Consider the following 14,971-nt stretch of genomic DNA (forward strand, 5'->3'; position numbering starts at 1 on the left):
GACCTCTCCTAGATTGAATCCCTTGGGGTCCTAGCTGGGTTTCTGACCCGCTGGGGTGGGCAGTGGATACTTACTTGTCAAGGGAGAAGCTAAAATAAAGGATCAGTCCCCTGCCTCTGTGTACCAAACACCTGCACATTGATTCTTCCTGGCCCCATAGCATCTTGGGCTAAACTCCAAGTAACTGTTTGGGTTTGGACACTGGCTCCTAGATGGGAAGATGTCAGTGCAAGGGATGGGGCCTGGGATTGTGATGACAACCTGTTTGAGCACGGGGTGTAAAGCTGGGTCCTAGCTGTCAAATGTGTGTACCTTGAGGAGCCTAAAAAGGGTTCTCTTCCTGTCAGAACTTCATGAAGACATCTAGAATCACCATCCACTACAAGATTCCAAAGGTGCGCCTTTGTTGGGCCTGAGGAAAATCACAGCTGCACAAGAGGGTCAGAGAATTAGGAATGCTGAGACTGAACATGTTTGAGCCTCTGCATCCAAACAAATGTGAAGACTGAACTACCTGACATTTTCAGTTACCTAACATTTTAGTGTTTAAAGCCCATTTGACTCTCACGTCCAATATGAGTTGATACAATGAAGCACTTACCTCAAAGACACTCAGTTAAGACCCACTGTTTGGGCCGGGCGGTGGTGGCCCACGCCTTTAATCCCAGCACTCGGGAGGCAGAGGCAGGCGGATCTCTGGGAGTTCAAGGCCAGCCTGGGCTACCAAGTGAGTTCCAGGAAAGGCGCAAAGCTACACAGAGAAACATTGTCTCGAAAAACCAAAAAAAAAAAAAAAAGACCCACTGTTTGCCCCCCCCCCCCCCCCAGCATCACCTTGGATGCTAAAGAGGCCTGCAGATCCCATTCTTCAGTCTCAGGCTCACTCCAACCCTTCCCCAATAAACAGGTTTGAAACTGCAAAGCACGTCATTCAGAAGTTTTTAATAAACAACTTCATTATAAAAACTTTTTTTGAAAATTAATTCTGTAAAACATTGAAAAATCTACTTTAACAAAGATATGCCCTGTGCATTTTCTAATGGCACTTATATTTTACAATTAAAAACCTTGTTTTATATAAAGCCAAAAATACTCCAAGAGGTTATTCACTGTGTTTACAAAGTGCTAAAAGGTTTTTGTCTTGTAATTTTTTCTTTAAATAATCTGGCATTAAGAAAGAGTGGTTCCAAAGCTTCAACCAACTGGGAGTGAGAGAAGGGTGTGAAGTAGTGTTCAGGGATTCTAGTGCCAGACGCGCAGAGGGGCGCATGGGAGAACTGGCAGATGACGCCAGGCAACACCTGAAGCAAGTTGACAGGAACAACTCCACACAGTCCAAGATTACACAGTGAACACCCTTTCCACACCACAGACCCACTCTCCAGTGGTCAAAGTCACAGCCACTTCCTTCCACAGCAGGTTCAGAGCTCCAGGAGAGGCCAGGGTGAGGTCCCAGAGAAATCTGGACTTTTCTGGCCAACACCTGCCTAAGGCAAAGTTTCTTATTACATAAATATCCTTGTTAAAAAGCAAAATATTGATCCTGTATAATACAACCTGTTGGTTTTTTTTTTTTGTTTTTTGTTTTTGTTTTTTTTTTTTTAATTCGTGGAGAAGGGGTGGGGAAAATAGCTACCAAAAAGGGATGGGAAACTTAAAGGCTCCTAAGGGAGGTTTAGGGAAATTTCAACTTAGGATAATATCTACGAACAAAAGCAATCACACCTGCTTCCCCAGATTTGCATTAACAAAACACCATGTAAAGTCGGGGAGAGACACACTGGTGCGCCCTTCCCTGCCTCCCACCTGTTTAAGACGGTGCTAGGATCCTCTTGAGCCGACACCTGGGCATGCTAGTCCCTGGCCCCAGGACAGTTTCAACTCTGACAAGCTGCTGTGCAGGCTGAGGGGCGCTTGTCCCCTGTGCCGTCAGTGCGTTGCTGACAGGCTAGAGTACGTGGCAAGGAGAGGGGACATCATTCTTTTCTGGTCCCTGATTAGTCTGTGCCACATGCCATGGCTCCTGTCCTGGGCAGAAGCCCCTCTGGCTCTCTTGGCCTCATAAGGGGTACTTCAATGAGTTTGGGCACCGAGTACAGAATAAATTATTCTTATCCTTTTAACTGGCCAAAAAGGCTCTTTTGGGTGGTAGGTTGGGGAAAGGTTTGAGAAACTGCAGGGTGGTTTGTGGTCCAAACAAGTGAAGGCAGATAACCAGCAAAGTTCACAGTGACAGGAAAATTCCTTAGAGTGAGGACACTGGAAAAGTCGAGAAACAGAGAGGATGGATGAGAAAAGGCAAGGAGAAAAGACTGGAGGTGGGAACAAGGCCCCAGTTACAAGATTTACAATAGGTGCTCTGCTGTCCTTTGAGCACCAAGGGAGGACAAGCTCAGGAGGACAGGGCTCCTCAAACAGCCCAGTGCACTATACTTGGGGCTGGAGGCTACTGGTTTCTGAAAATGAGGCAACAGGGAGGTGGCAGGCAAAGGGAGAAGGGCCTGGGTCTAGTGAAGACCAAACACAAGGAAAACGGCAGCAGTGAGTTCCACTTGGATTCTCACATGCCCCTTCCTGTAATACGAGTCCCAACAACATGCATAGCATGCAGGAGATGGTTGCGTACCAAGGCAGACGCTTTTAAAAACAAACCTTAATTAGTCCCTGGGACTCACTGAAACTAATCTTTAGAAGCAAATCACCTAGTCTGATTCCAATCCTGTCAGACATACTTATATCCAGTTTTTTTTTTGTTTGTTTGTTTTTTTTAAAAAAGGTATTCCAAGCTACCTTGCTTAAATCAAAACATCTTATTCACTCCACATTGCTTCCAAACACGGGCCAGGGAGTTAAATCTGAAGGCTTTCATCTCAAACAAGGAGTACTGGCCTGGGCTGAAGCAGGAGTCCAGGTCTTGGACCTGCACAGTTCCCAATGATAAACTGGAGTGAATCTAGACAGAGGGGAGGGGCAGGGAAGAACTGGTGGGAGATTGAGGCAGTTCCTAGGTAGTCTGTCCTGAAACCCTAGTGGAGAAGCCGGCAAAAGGCACCACTAACAGAAGTGCCCAGGCTGCTGGCTACATCTGTAGGAGTTAACAGCAAAGAGGTAGAAGTGTGTTTCTGAATCAGAGAGGTGTCTCAAAAGGTTCCACAATGGTGGTCCCTGAGCTGCCTCCCTTCCGTGCATGGGAAAAGCCCATACAGAACCGAGATGAAATGGGATTAGGGATTCGGCTGTGCTCTCTGTGGCAGGGAGCCCCAAGTCAGCAGAAGAACTAACAACTTCTTTCAAGAAACATTGCTAGATACTAAGGGCAACTGAGGGGACCATGACAGGTGGAAGGTCCTCAATGGAGAGCAAAGAAGACAATGCACAGTGCCCAGAGTCCTTGGGGACTGCAAAGCAGGGAAGGCAGAAGGGACACTGTAGGTAAGAACATTTTGGTATGAGAGGCAACAATGATTTGATAGATTAGGACTCAACTATCTGCCCAATCCTAACTTTCTAGAAACTCTTCTGACAGTTCCATTATGTCCTGGAAGGACAAGCAGGAGGAAAACAAACCAAGGGTGAATTCCCTCTTCTCTACTATCCAGCCCAGAGCCCAGAACCCTTCCTTCCAAGACAAATAACAACAGCTCATGATGTCCAGGGTGGGGCTGGGGATTGGGGAATGGTAGATATTGGTGCCTTTCATTTCTTCCCCTCTCCAGTTCAGGAGGACGAAGGTGTCATGATGTACTTGGAGAAAAACAAAATTGCAGACCTGTGAGAAAGCTGCTCCAATCTTCTTGCCTATCTCCTGTGGACACTGCCATGGAAGGCAGGAATAGAAGCAGTCATGGAAGATGGCAGAAACTGAAGCAGTCCAAAGTCAGTTTATTTCCCCACGGGGGAAAAATGTGACCTCAAGTGAAGAGAAGTCAGCAAGACCCGACTCCGCCTTGTAAACAGGGCTCCAGTTAACACCAGGTACCTAGTGGCTCAGGCTGGTGGCAACTGAAATGGACTGGTGGGAATGGATTCACGGTGTGTAAACAGTGTTCACTGCAATTACTCTAAGGCTAACAGTGTGGCAAGGGAGGTGAAATGGTGTGTCTGAGGAGAATGTGTAAACGGTACCGTTGCTGGACAACACTGACTGAAATAGAGCTGCTGGTAGAGTAGGGATGGGATTGCTGAGAATAGAGGCCCTCTTTCCTGCTTGGTTGCTGGAAGCAGGTAATAGTCAAGAGACCTTCCACAGCAGGGACTCAACAACCAACTGCTGGAGGGTCTGCAGGCTGGGACCAGAAGACGGGCTTCTTAAGCTATTTCTCTTGAGGTCATACAAGGTGAAACCCTCTGTCTCCAAGAGGCTTCCCCTTCTCCAGATTGAAGGTGGTTCTGACACTCTGGAGAGGCAGAGGGCTAAAAATAGCTCCCAGTTCAGATCAAAAAATAAAAGTAAAAATACCTGAAAGTCCTATGATAGATTGTTCACGGGGCTGGGTTCAAGGATCCCTCTAGATTGATCCTGGAGCCTGAGCCCCCAAACCAAGTGCTCCATATAGACACTGGAATTTTCTTTTTGAACCCAGCTCTGAAAGCTCAGCTGCCTTCATGGGGGAGGTGGATGGGATGGGTACTTAGGCTCCCTTCCAGAACCAAAAGACTGAGTGGGGGACCTCCGTGGGGGCTACTGGAATGCTTGGTGGAAACGAGGCAGGGTGGTGGTACTCAGGCCAGAGGTGAAGACAGGAGGCAAGGAGTGCAGAGGCCCAAAGTTCAGGGGTCCCCCAGCTCCAGGGGAATCTTGAGGCTGAGCTTGCAGAGTGGTGAGCAGAGGCTGTGCCTCAGCTTGGGAGTAGCCCATGACCAAGCCTCCTGTGGCCCCTGGCGGGTTACATGGGGGTAGGTTGAGTGGAAGAAAGCCCAGTAAATGAGAGAAGTCCATATTAGCAGCGCAGAGGGCCTCAGAGAGGTTGGCGGGACTCTTGGTGAGCAGGGCTTCATCTAGGAGGGCTGCAGCTGCCGCCGGCTGAGGTGAGGCGGGCTGGGGTTCAGCTGATGAGAGAGACAGACTTCCAGGAAGCTCTGCCAGAAAACTATCCACCTCCACTTTGGGCAGTTTATCAGGCAAGTATGAGGTAGAACCAAGCTGGTATTTTGGAGGGAGCTGAGCTGAGGAGGAGATAGGAGAAGATTCCAGAGGGTAACTCATACCCATGGGCAGCGTGTTGTGCACCAGGGAGTGTGGCACGCCCGCACTGGGCATGGTAGGGATGTGGGCACCATACATGCCCATGGGCAACATGCCAGGGAAGGCCTTGGCCCCCATCACGTCCCGAGAGGCCATGCAGAGCACAGGGCTCAGCTCTTCCTTTACACTGACTGCGGAGCTACAGCTGAGTAAGCCTAACATATCCACTGGCTCTGTCTTGATCTTGAGCAGCTCCTGTGAGTGGCTCTTCTTGACATGCCGTGTCAGGTGATCCTTGCGGCCAAACCTCTGGGCACAGTACTGGCACAGGAAGTCTTTACGACCAGTGTGCACCACTAGGTGCCGTCGAACATCCTTCCGAGTATAGAACCGCCGGTCACAGTGATCACAGGGGTGCTTCTTCTCCTTGGCACCTCCTGCTACCCGGCGTGAGTGAGCCTTCAGGTGCTCCAATAGGGCCTGGGTACTCTCAAAGGTCTGCAGGCACACCTTGCAGCTGAGATCACCACTGCTGGCAGCATGCATGGCCAGGTGGCGGCGGTAACCCAGCTTTGTATTGTAATTCTTACCACACTCAGAGCAGTGGAGGGCCTCCTTGTTGGGGTCGTGGGTCTGCAAGTGGTTCCGCAGATGGTCCTTTCGGTGAAACATCTTGTCACAGTACATGCACTGGTGGGGTTTCTGGGCCGAGTGGGTGGCCATGTGCCTGTGGGGAGGGATGGAAGATGGGTAGAAAGCTGAAAGAGGGAAGTTCAAAAGGGCTAACTAGACAACCAGATGTCTACGAACAGGAAACTATATATAAAAACTTCAATAAAGCAATGCAACAGAATACCATATCGACTATATTCTACCAATATCCCTACAAAATCATGTATGTATTGCCATTCTTGGCAGCACTGGTTTTAGTAGCAAAAAATCAAGAACAATCTGAATTTACTAATAGGGAACTGGTTATACAATTGCTAAGTCTGTAATATAACTCTGGTATTTAAAAGGTGAGCTTTATATGTACCTTCAAGGAATAAGCTTCTTAGAGACATTAAGAGGAAAAAGGAGGGGGGCAGTGGTGCATGCCTTTAATCTGAACATTTGGGAAGAAGAGGCAGGCAGAACTCTGAGTTTGAGGTCAGTCTGTTCTACAGAGCAAGTACAGGGCAGTCAAGGCTATACAGAGAGAAATTCTGTCTTGAAAGAAATTTAAAAAAAAAAAAAAAAAGAGGAAAAAGCAATAGTACACAAAGAATGGTATTTGCTACATAAAAAATAATGTATTGCTTGTATGTGCTTGCAATAAGAACCAGACATGGGGGGGGGGGGCAAAATCAGAGTTTATAAATGGACCTGATAGAGAACTTTCATTGTAAGCCTTTTAATACCTCCTGAATTCTAAGTCATGTGAATGATTTCCTCTTCAAAAGTTTACATTTAATTTTTTTAAATGTTACAATAAAGGGAAAAATGAAATATGAAATGTACGTAAACTTCCTGATCCGTAACAAGTTCCCAAGATATACAAAGACAAGGCAAAAAAGGAAGTTCAACAGTGCACATTAATACAACCCCCTTTGAAAACCAAAAGGAGAATACACATTTGAATGTCTCGAGGATTCCTAAGAAATGAATCCCACCAGCTGCTTTTGGGAGAGACATAGCTGTGATGAGTATGAGAACAATTCATTTTTCACTACAGACCCTTTTGTATCATTTCAACTGCTTAGTTCCTCATTGTCCCTTAGTTCACATGTCTCCTGTCTGATTGGAAAACAGCCCAGAGACTAGGAACTGGATCCATACCTTCAGAATCAACCCACCAAGACTTTAAGGCCTATCATTTGCCAAACTGTGGGTGAGCTGTCATTAACAACATTTTCCAGTTAAGGACAGGAAGCACCAGGTAGCCCCACCCATCGGTCAGTCAATGGCAGAGGCTGTATTTAAACACTAACCCTCTTGAGATAACACATCATAGTTGTGTCTAGTACCCCATGACCTTTTCTTTCTTTCTTTTTTTTTTTTTTTTTTTGGTTTTTGTTTTATTCGAGACAGGGTTTCTCTGTGTAGTTTTGGTGCCTGTCCTGGATCTCACTCTGTAGACCAGGCTGGCCTCGAACTAACAGAGATCCGCCTGGCTCTGCCTCCTGAGTGCTGGGATTAAAGGTGTGCACCACCACTGCCCGGCGCCATGACCTTTTCTATATTGAGAATCACCTTGTGTTACGTGTGTGCATTCATATTTATGGGGTTATTATCAACCTCCTGGCATGCTGACAGGATGGCACATTAGAGGCAGTGCTGAAGGACTCAGTCTGTTTCCTTCATTTCGCAGGTAGAAAACTAAGGCCTAAAGAAGTCCAGAAACTCACCAAAGATCATATGTCAGGGCTCTTACCTCTTGGACTAGGATTTTTCTATCAGCCTCCCACTGGTACTCAGACCACCACAAAAGAGTCCAAGAGGATGTCCCTGACTAGGGTCCCCTAAGAATCAACACATTCCACACAACCCCTGATACCTATCTTGGTTCCTTCCTACCAACTGCTTTCCAGATGAGGAACTAGGGCTTTCTGTGGTCATCTCACTGTATTTATGGGTTTGCTGTCTGTCTTCACTATTGAGAAAGGATACTCAAAAGTTTTCACTATGTGTAAACAACAAACAAACAGCTAGCCCCTCCACCCTTCTTACTCACTATCCTGCCCCTGGCAATGAGCACTGTTTGTGGTGCATAGCAGGAGAGTATCAAATAATAGACAGATGAATGGCTAGACGCACCAGGTAGTCTACCTCATTTGATCAGGACAAGTTCATGGTTCCTTTACTGGCAAGGCAGGGGATCAAGTAAATACAGATGGCTCTCCTCAGGTCCTTTCCCTAACAGAGCTGCTCTTATCTGCCCTAACAAGGGCTTTCACATTCTCTTTCACTTTAAGTAAGGGTTCTTGGGCTTACAAATTTCAGGAAAGGAGCTGACCCACTGAGCAGCAGGGACTCTACAGAAAGAGAAACAACCATCTGATTAGCAGGCTGAGTCAGAAGCAGCAGCACTGCAGGACCAACACTCTGACCCTGGCGAAGTCACAAGAGCCCCAGCTGTAGAGTGGACAGATTAGACCAGAGGATCTCCTTGTCCTTCTGAACTTCTAAGACCAATTTCTAACTTCTGGCTAAGATTCTGATAATTTACCTGACAGGAATGGAGAAAGTACTGAAAAAAATGTTAAGTCTAATTTGTTCATAGCTGCCTTATACTATACTCCTCAGATTCTACTGTCTCAATAAAAATACCACCATTTTTGAGGAGGAAGGAATTTTCTGAATTCCAGGCTAACCTGGGCTACATAAGGAACTCCTGTTTCAACACAGACAAACACTAATTTTGTTTGTTTGCTGTTAAAAAAATTTTTGGGGGGAGTTGGGGGAGGTTTCGAGACAGGGTTCCTTTGTGTATCCTTGGCTGTCCTGGAACTAACTCTGTAGCCGAGGCTAGCCTCAAACTCAAGAGACCCACCTACCTCTGCCTCCTGAATGCTGGGATTAAAGGTATGCACCACCACTGCCCAGCTTAAACAAAATTTTATTACATTTATTTTGTGTGTACATGTATGAGTTTAGGGGCCAGAGACAACTTGCAGAAGTCAGTTCTCTCCTTCCACCATGTGGGTCCCAGGGACTGAACTCAGATTGTTAGGCTTGGCAGCAAGCACTCCAACCCACTGAGCTAGCTCAATGGGCCCTAAGTGGTTTGTTTTCAAACAGTCTCACTCTGTAGCCCAAGCTGGCTTTGAACTGGTGTGATTTTTCTGCTTCAGCCTTGTAAGTGCCAGAATTACAGGCATGCGCCTCCATGCCCAGCTAAACACTATCATTACTTAGTAGTGACTTCAAATGGTTAGAGTTCAGAGTACACTTACAGGACAACTTCGTCTTTTACTCTTTTGCTACCAATAAAGACCCACACTCAGCTGAGTCTCTGGTTCTGACCTCTGGGAAGCTGGGGGCTAAAAGAGGTATGGGAGTGTCACCTACCTATACAGCTTGTACTTGGAGGCAAAAGCCTTGCCACAGTGCAGCTGAGGGCAGCTATACGGTCTCTGCTCCGGATGGGGAAGGCTATGAGGCCTTAGCTTCTCCCCATTTGAGAAAGGTGTCCCCGAGATTTCACATTGGCACTTCACTTGACTCTCTGCCTCCCGGCCCCGAGGCCTGGGAACTAGTTTCCAGCCCACTTCCTCCTCCTGCTTTGCATCTTGAATCCAGGGAGGGACGCTGGTGAAAAATGTGGTCATGGCAAGGCTAATGGCAGAGGGCCATGTTATTCAGAAAGCCTCCCCATCAGTTCACATAGGCTCTCTGCTCGGTCACAGCCTCCAACGCAGCCTTCAGAAAACAGTCTCTTCACCTGAAACAGAGCACCTGGTGTTAGGAAGCCCCATACCAAGAGCACACAGGCTCTGCAGACAGCTCCCAAGCCTACTCCCAGCCTTCTCCTCCCACTCACTAGTGGTGTGACTTTCAAACAAGCACTTGCTTCCCTGACCTGCTTCCTTATTTACAAAACAGACACAACCTCCAAAATCATGTTTTAGAGGTCAATGCAGCCATATGGATAAAGCTTCCATTGGTACTTTGTGCTTACCAGCGCTCATCGGGGTTATTACTAGTAACTCTAGACTAGAAGAGACAAGGTAATCTGAGGAACTAAAGCTCAAAGCACTAAACTTTCTCTTCGTTTTTTTACATCCCTCCCTCAAAGGTTAGACAGCTTTCCTCCTCCTCCTCCTCCTCCTCCTCCTCCTCCTCCTCCTCCTCCTCCTTCTCTTCCTCCTCCTCCTCCTCCTCCCCCTACTTCCCTCCATCTGCTGTTATTCCCCTCACCAGAGGTGCTAAGGAACAATAAAATATCTAAAAGGCAACAGAGTTAGAACCTTTCCATAGGAAATTCAGACCCAAGAGCCAGGCCCTGTGCCACATGCATTTCTTAACAGAGCACTGACATCAGGAGGTTCCTTCTGGAGAAGCAACAGTAGCCTCCAAGAATTTTCCCTGAACTAGTGCCAGTCCCATCCTGACCTCCACCACCTTTCTGGATGTTTTGTTCTCCACGGTTTTTTGTTTTCTTTTAATCCATAAAAACCCAAAGTGCTGAGTGGTTCATCCTACAGACTCAGAGGACACACATGCAATTCTCTACTAGGACAGATAACATTCTTGATTCGAATGTAAGTCTTCTCCACCTGATGATCCTCTGAGGGATCCTTCTGTATCTCTTTCATTTCCATATACCTAACATCTAGAGAAGGAACCTCAATTTCCTTTTAGATGAGTAAATTACTCATTAAACTCAAGTTGATTCTTATTATTCTTATTATACCCAGAAGTTCTAGTTTAAACTGGGTTCTCCACCCTCCAGAGAAAAGAGCCAAAACCTGAAATCTGATCCTTGCCCTTGTTGGTGAAAGTGGTATAGTAAGGAGAGGAAGACAGAGCAACAGTAACACGACCCCTTCCTGACACCAACTCAAGAGACAATCCCAAAATTCAGTCATGAGGATTTTCCATGTAGAGAGCAATGATGGTGTATCTGGGGATTGGCTACAAGACTCTGGGGAGAGCTTCAACTGCATAAACTAGCTGTGGACCATGGAATGCTTGCTCAGCTAATTAGCACCTGCTGCTTACAGTGACCATTCATCCAACAGACTGGCCATGAACGAGATGATAGTATCAGCGGGTTCATGCCCCAGAGAGCTTTGCTCATCATAACATGAGCTACATCCTGTTCAGGAACCATTCCTTTTGTTGAAGAAACATTGCAATGTAATATGACAAACATTTCTCCATCACCAGTGGGGATTTGCCTAGAATCATCTGCACAAAAGTGGCAATATTTTGTACTAATCATGCACTGGGAAAGGCAAGAAATTACTGAAAACTAGACTCACTTGAGTTATCCTGGCACATCTCTGGCATATCTGCCTGCTCTCTATACACCTCAAACGCCTCCTCTGACAGCTGGCTTTCATTGTTCAAATTCCCTCCCTTCTGCACAAGGTGGAATTACCTGTTTATAATACCAGCGATTACTACATACCCTGGAACTAAAAGGAGTGAGCTCCAAGTATGCATATCTAGTTTAGAGAGAATTCCCCATACCTTCAAATTCAAATTCTGCTCCCACTTCCTATCTAAATCATGCATCTTAGCCTTTGGAAGTTGGGAATGGCAGCTAGAGGAAAGCAAGTCACACCACTCTGGCTGATGTGAGGGGAGCCTAGCTCTGGAAATTCCGCACAAACTCAGAAAGAAAATGGTACATCCCCACCTCCCACACGTCCACCTCATCTGTTCTGTTGAACATGCACAAACAAGACACAGCAGTTTAGCTTCTGAAAGAGTGAGTAATGGGCTTCTAGGAAACAGGCTGCTAGTGGCGAAGAAGAGCTCACGAGGATGCCCAGATAGAAGCAAAGGAGGAAGGAGGGAACCATGTGCTCCACTTGATCAGCATTCATGAGGTTATGGCTTTAGAAGAGCCAACACGATCCTACTCACCTAGGCATCTGAAAAAGCACAGCAAGATCCTTTCCTACAATCAGTGGCCACCATAGCCACAGTTGCTGGTGTTACCTAGGAATCTTTTGGGGATCTAGTCTCACGTTCTCTGTGTCCTTTGCATACTCCTCTGATCCAGAAAAATTCCTGGGTTTGATTCATACAATCAGACCTATTCCTTCAGACTTCCTGTCAAAACTGTGAGAGAATTTTGCTTCTCTTTCAAAGCTGTTCTTATAGTCTCATAGTCTAACCGTAGCTATGGAGAAGCTGACAGAACCTGTTTCCATAAAACAAACACAATCCCTCCCAGTTACTGGTATAAGTCAGTGTATTTTCGGCCCTAGACTCTTCTGGCATCTGATCTGGAGGGGGAGGCAGCACGGAAAGAACCTTGGACTTGCTATCAGAAGAGCCACCACTCACTGGCTGTGAAACCACAGGCAGGTTACTTCACTTCTCTGAACCTCACTCTCCTCAATTTCTGAAAGAGATTCATTCTCTAAACCTGTAAATATTTTCTAGAGGATGAAGTGAAATGGTACTGTTGAGAGTGACATGAAACATGAACACACAAAGCCCATGAGGGCAGTATCGCTGCTGCCACTCTTCAGCAGTGCCAAGTATAACTTCTCTCTCTCCCTCTTAGCGTTATTTCTCATGCCTCAAAGTCAGTTTCCTTCCCTTCCCAACATCTCAGAACTCAGCCTTCCTCTTTTCCCTCACTGTTAAGCCTCAGCACAAGCCCTTTACTTTCCTCCAGCACATCTGGGCCAGAGTTTTCTCTTGCCTGGATGGCCACTTTATTACACCCTCTTCTATTATTAAAGCTCCATACCCAAAGTAAGAATGCTTGCTCAATACTCTGTATGGCCTTTGGAAGCTCCGGTCTGTCTTCTGTAGTGCTGTGATGTAGGCTGTCCTCTGATGAAACTATAGTTTTTATGGTGTTACATCATCTCTATAGAAACTGCGTTCTTTCTCCATTATTAGCCTGTTTCCTCATCTGTAAAGCTAAAAATACTTACCTCACAGTCTGGCTGTAAGGATTATTTTAGTCAGGTATGCAAAAAGCTCAGCACTGGGTTTGGCCTGCTCAAAGTGCCCAGCAAAAGAAAGCTATTATCTTGGTCTTTGTACTGAATTTTGTGTTCCCACCTTCAGCTGCCACAGTCCTGTTTTCCCAACTCTCCCCATCAAATAATGTTGAGCTAGCCAGCAGTCTCTACAGCAAGGAAAGGGTTAATCTCTGAGTGTTCTTAACTAAAGAGACCCACAGAGGATTAACAGCTCCACTTCAGTGACTACCCTAAAATAGCTTTTATCCCTCCTGCCCAAGAGCTACTTGGGGATCTGAAGAACTCAATTCAACACCTGCCTAGGAGGAAACACACCCAGAAAGGTTCTTGGAGGTGGAATCTTCCCTCAAAAGAACTTAAAATAGCAACTGGGAAATTATAAATAGCGTTAGAAGGGAAAACAAAACAGGCCTTGACCTGGGCAACAGAAACAAATCCAAAGGCACACTGGTCGGCTGGAAAACAGCAAGAAGGGAAGGAGGAATGGGAATAGTTGCCCACTTCCCGAGGCCAGCGCACACACAACACTCCGGAATGGTGGGAGAATTAAATTACAAGGAGGCCTGAGAGTCTCAATGACTTGCATCATTCCAAGAAACATCAAACAGGATTAACAGGGGGTAGGATTTACTCTCGGGCTGCTAGTTCTTCTGTCAGTGTAGATGGGCCTCTTTGGAGTCCCTTTGATTCCCTATTTCCTCAGATTCCCGCTGCCTCCCACCCCTGGGGAGGCCTTGAGCAAATGGCTGCAACTCACTCCAGCCTCATTTTCACCTACCCCCCCCCCCCCAACTCAGCTGCCTTTCCTTGAGAGAAGAGGGTTAGAAACCCAAGGCCAGACTTATCGCGGCTCCAGGCTGACAGGTGGAAAAACACACAAGTCAGGAGTCAGGGTATGCTTGCAGGGGAAAGCACCAACTCGCCGCCGCAGCAAGCCAGGACCCCTTCCCCTTCTGTCCCAAGGTAGTCCACAGCGTGGAGCTGGAGTTGTAGGAAACAGTCCGACCCTCAGGCCAGCCGCTAGATCACCCCATTTTGTGGTGTGAAATGTTAAATTCCCCCTACGATTGGAAGGTGGGAATGGAGAATGGGGAGAAAAGACGAGAATTCAAAAAGAAGTCTAGATAGGGTCTGAGATGGGAAGAGCAAGCATGCACGGTAAAGAATCATGAACACACTATTTGGGTCTCCAAGAGACCACCGCGAGAAAGAGGTAGGGAGGTTCTAAAGGTCGGAAGAGGCTGGGGGTGGTGGTGCTGAAGACCCGAGTGAGTTTCAAGAAAGTCTAGAAATGAGACCCTCGCGATGGAAAAATGTCTGAAGTTTACTCAATATGGTCACCGGGGAGGCAACTACAGGTAGGACCTTATTTGGGGTTCTTCATTCAGACCGAGGTATTGGAGAGAAGCCTCAAAGTAAGTTTATGAAAGTCTGGAAAACGAAAGAGCGAAGAGAGGACTATTTGGAGCAGGAAAGGGGGTTATGTGGGTCGGGGTAGGCGTGTCCGAGGGAGGGAGCAGGTGCAGCTTATCTATGCCCCCCAGACCGCCATCCCAAGGAAGGACAGCAGCGTGTTATCTGGGTCTCCAGGGAGTCGGGGGGCGGGGGGGTCGACAGTGGGGGACCCTCAGGGCTGAGTCTCCAAGTCTAGGAATGGAGTGAGCCTAAGGGCTTCTTCCGGTCCCCCGGGCACAAGTCTGAGGTCCGGGGAGCGTTTTCGTCACCACAGGGCCTATCCGGGGCCCGGCTGGCGCAGAGGGGGCCCCCAGTCAGGGGTGTGGGCGACCGCGCTGGGCGGCCCGTGGTGAGGGGCGCCGCCGCTCCGAGTGCCGGGCGTGTAGGCACAGCGCGACGGCCTCCCGCCCCGCTCCCCACCATCCCCCAGGGCCCTCGCCGGCACTCACTGCGCTCGGGACCCCGCGCTGCGGGCCGGGCCGCGCTCGGGCTCCGCCAGGCCCGCTCAGGCCCCGGTAGTGGCGGCGGTCGGGCCATTGTGCGGTGCATTGTGGGAGCCGCGCGAGCGGGCGCTCGGGTCGTGGAGGGGGCGGTGCCGCGGGCTCTCTATGGTCCCGCCCGCCCGCGGGCTAGAGCGGCCCAGCCGGCGCGCGGGCGGCGCGCGGGGAGCGTCGGG

At 48.0% G+C, this 14,971-nt stretch overlaps 1 protein-coding gene across 1 annotated transcript; it reads right to left on the reverse strand.

Annotated features, from left to right (window-relative positions):
• Positions 1–1,560: 1,560 nt before the first annotated feature.
• On the reverse strand, positions 1,561–14,867 carry Plagl2 (PLAG1 like zinc finger 2). The gene is made up of 3 exons (XM_059261661.1): positions 14,745–14,867; positions 9,236–9,608; positions 1,561–5,912 (listed from the first exon to the last, which is right to left on the reverse strand). Exons 2-3 carry the CDS (start codon positions 9,493–9,495, stop codon positions 4,682–4,684), a joined length of 1,491 nt encoding a protein of 496 aa, XP_059117644.1. The 5' UTR covers positions 9,496–9,608; positions 14,745–14,867; the 3' UTR covers positions 1,561–4,681.
• Between the last annotated feature and the right edge of the window lie 104 nt (positions 14,868–14,971).

The sequence above is a fragment of the Peromyscus eremicus genome, chromosome 4 (genome assembly GCF_949786415.1).
Source record: "Peromyscus eremicus chromosome 4, PerEre_H2_v1, whole genome shotgun sequence".
NCBI lineage: Eukaryota > Metazoa > Chordata > Mammalia > Rodentia > Cricetidae > Peromyscus > Peromyscus eremicus.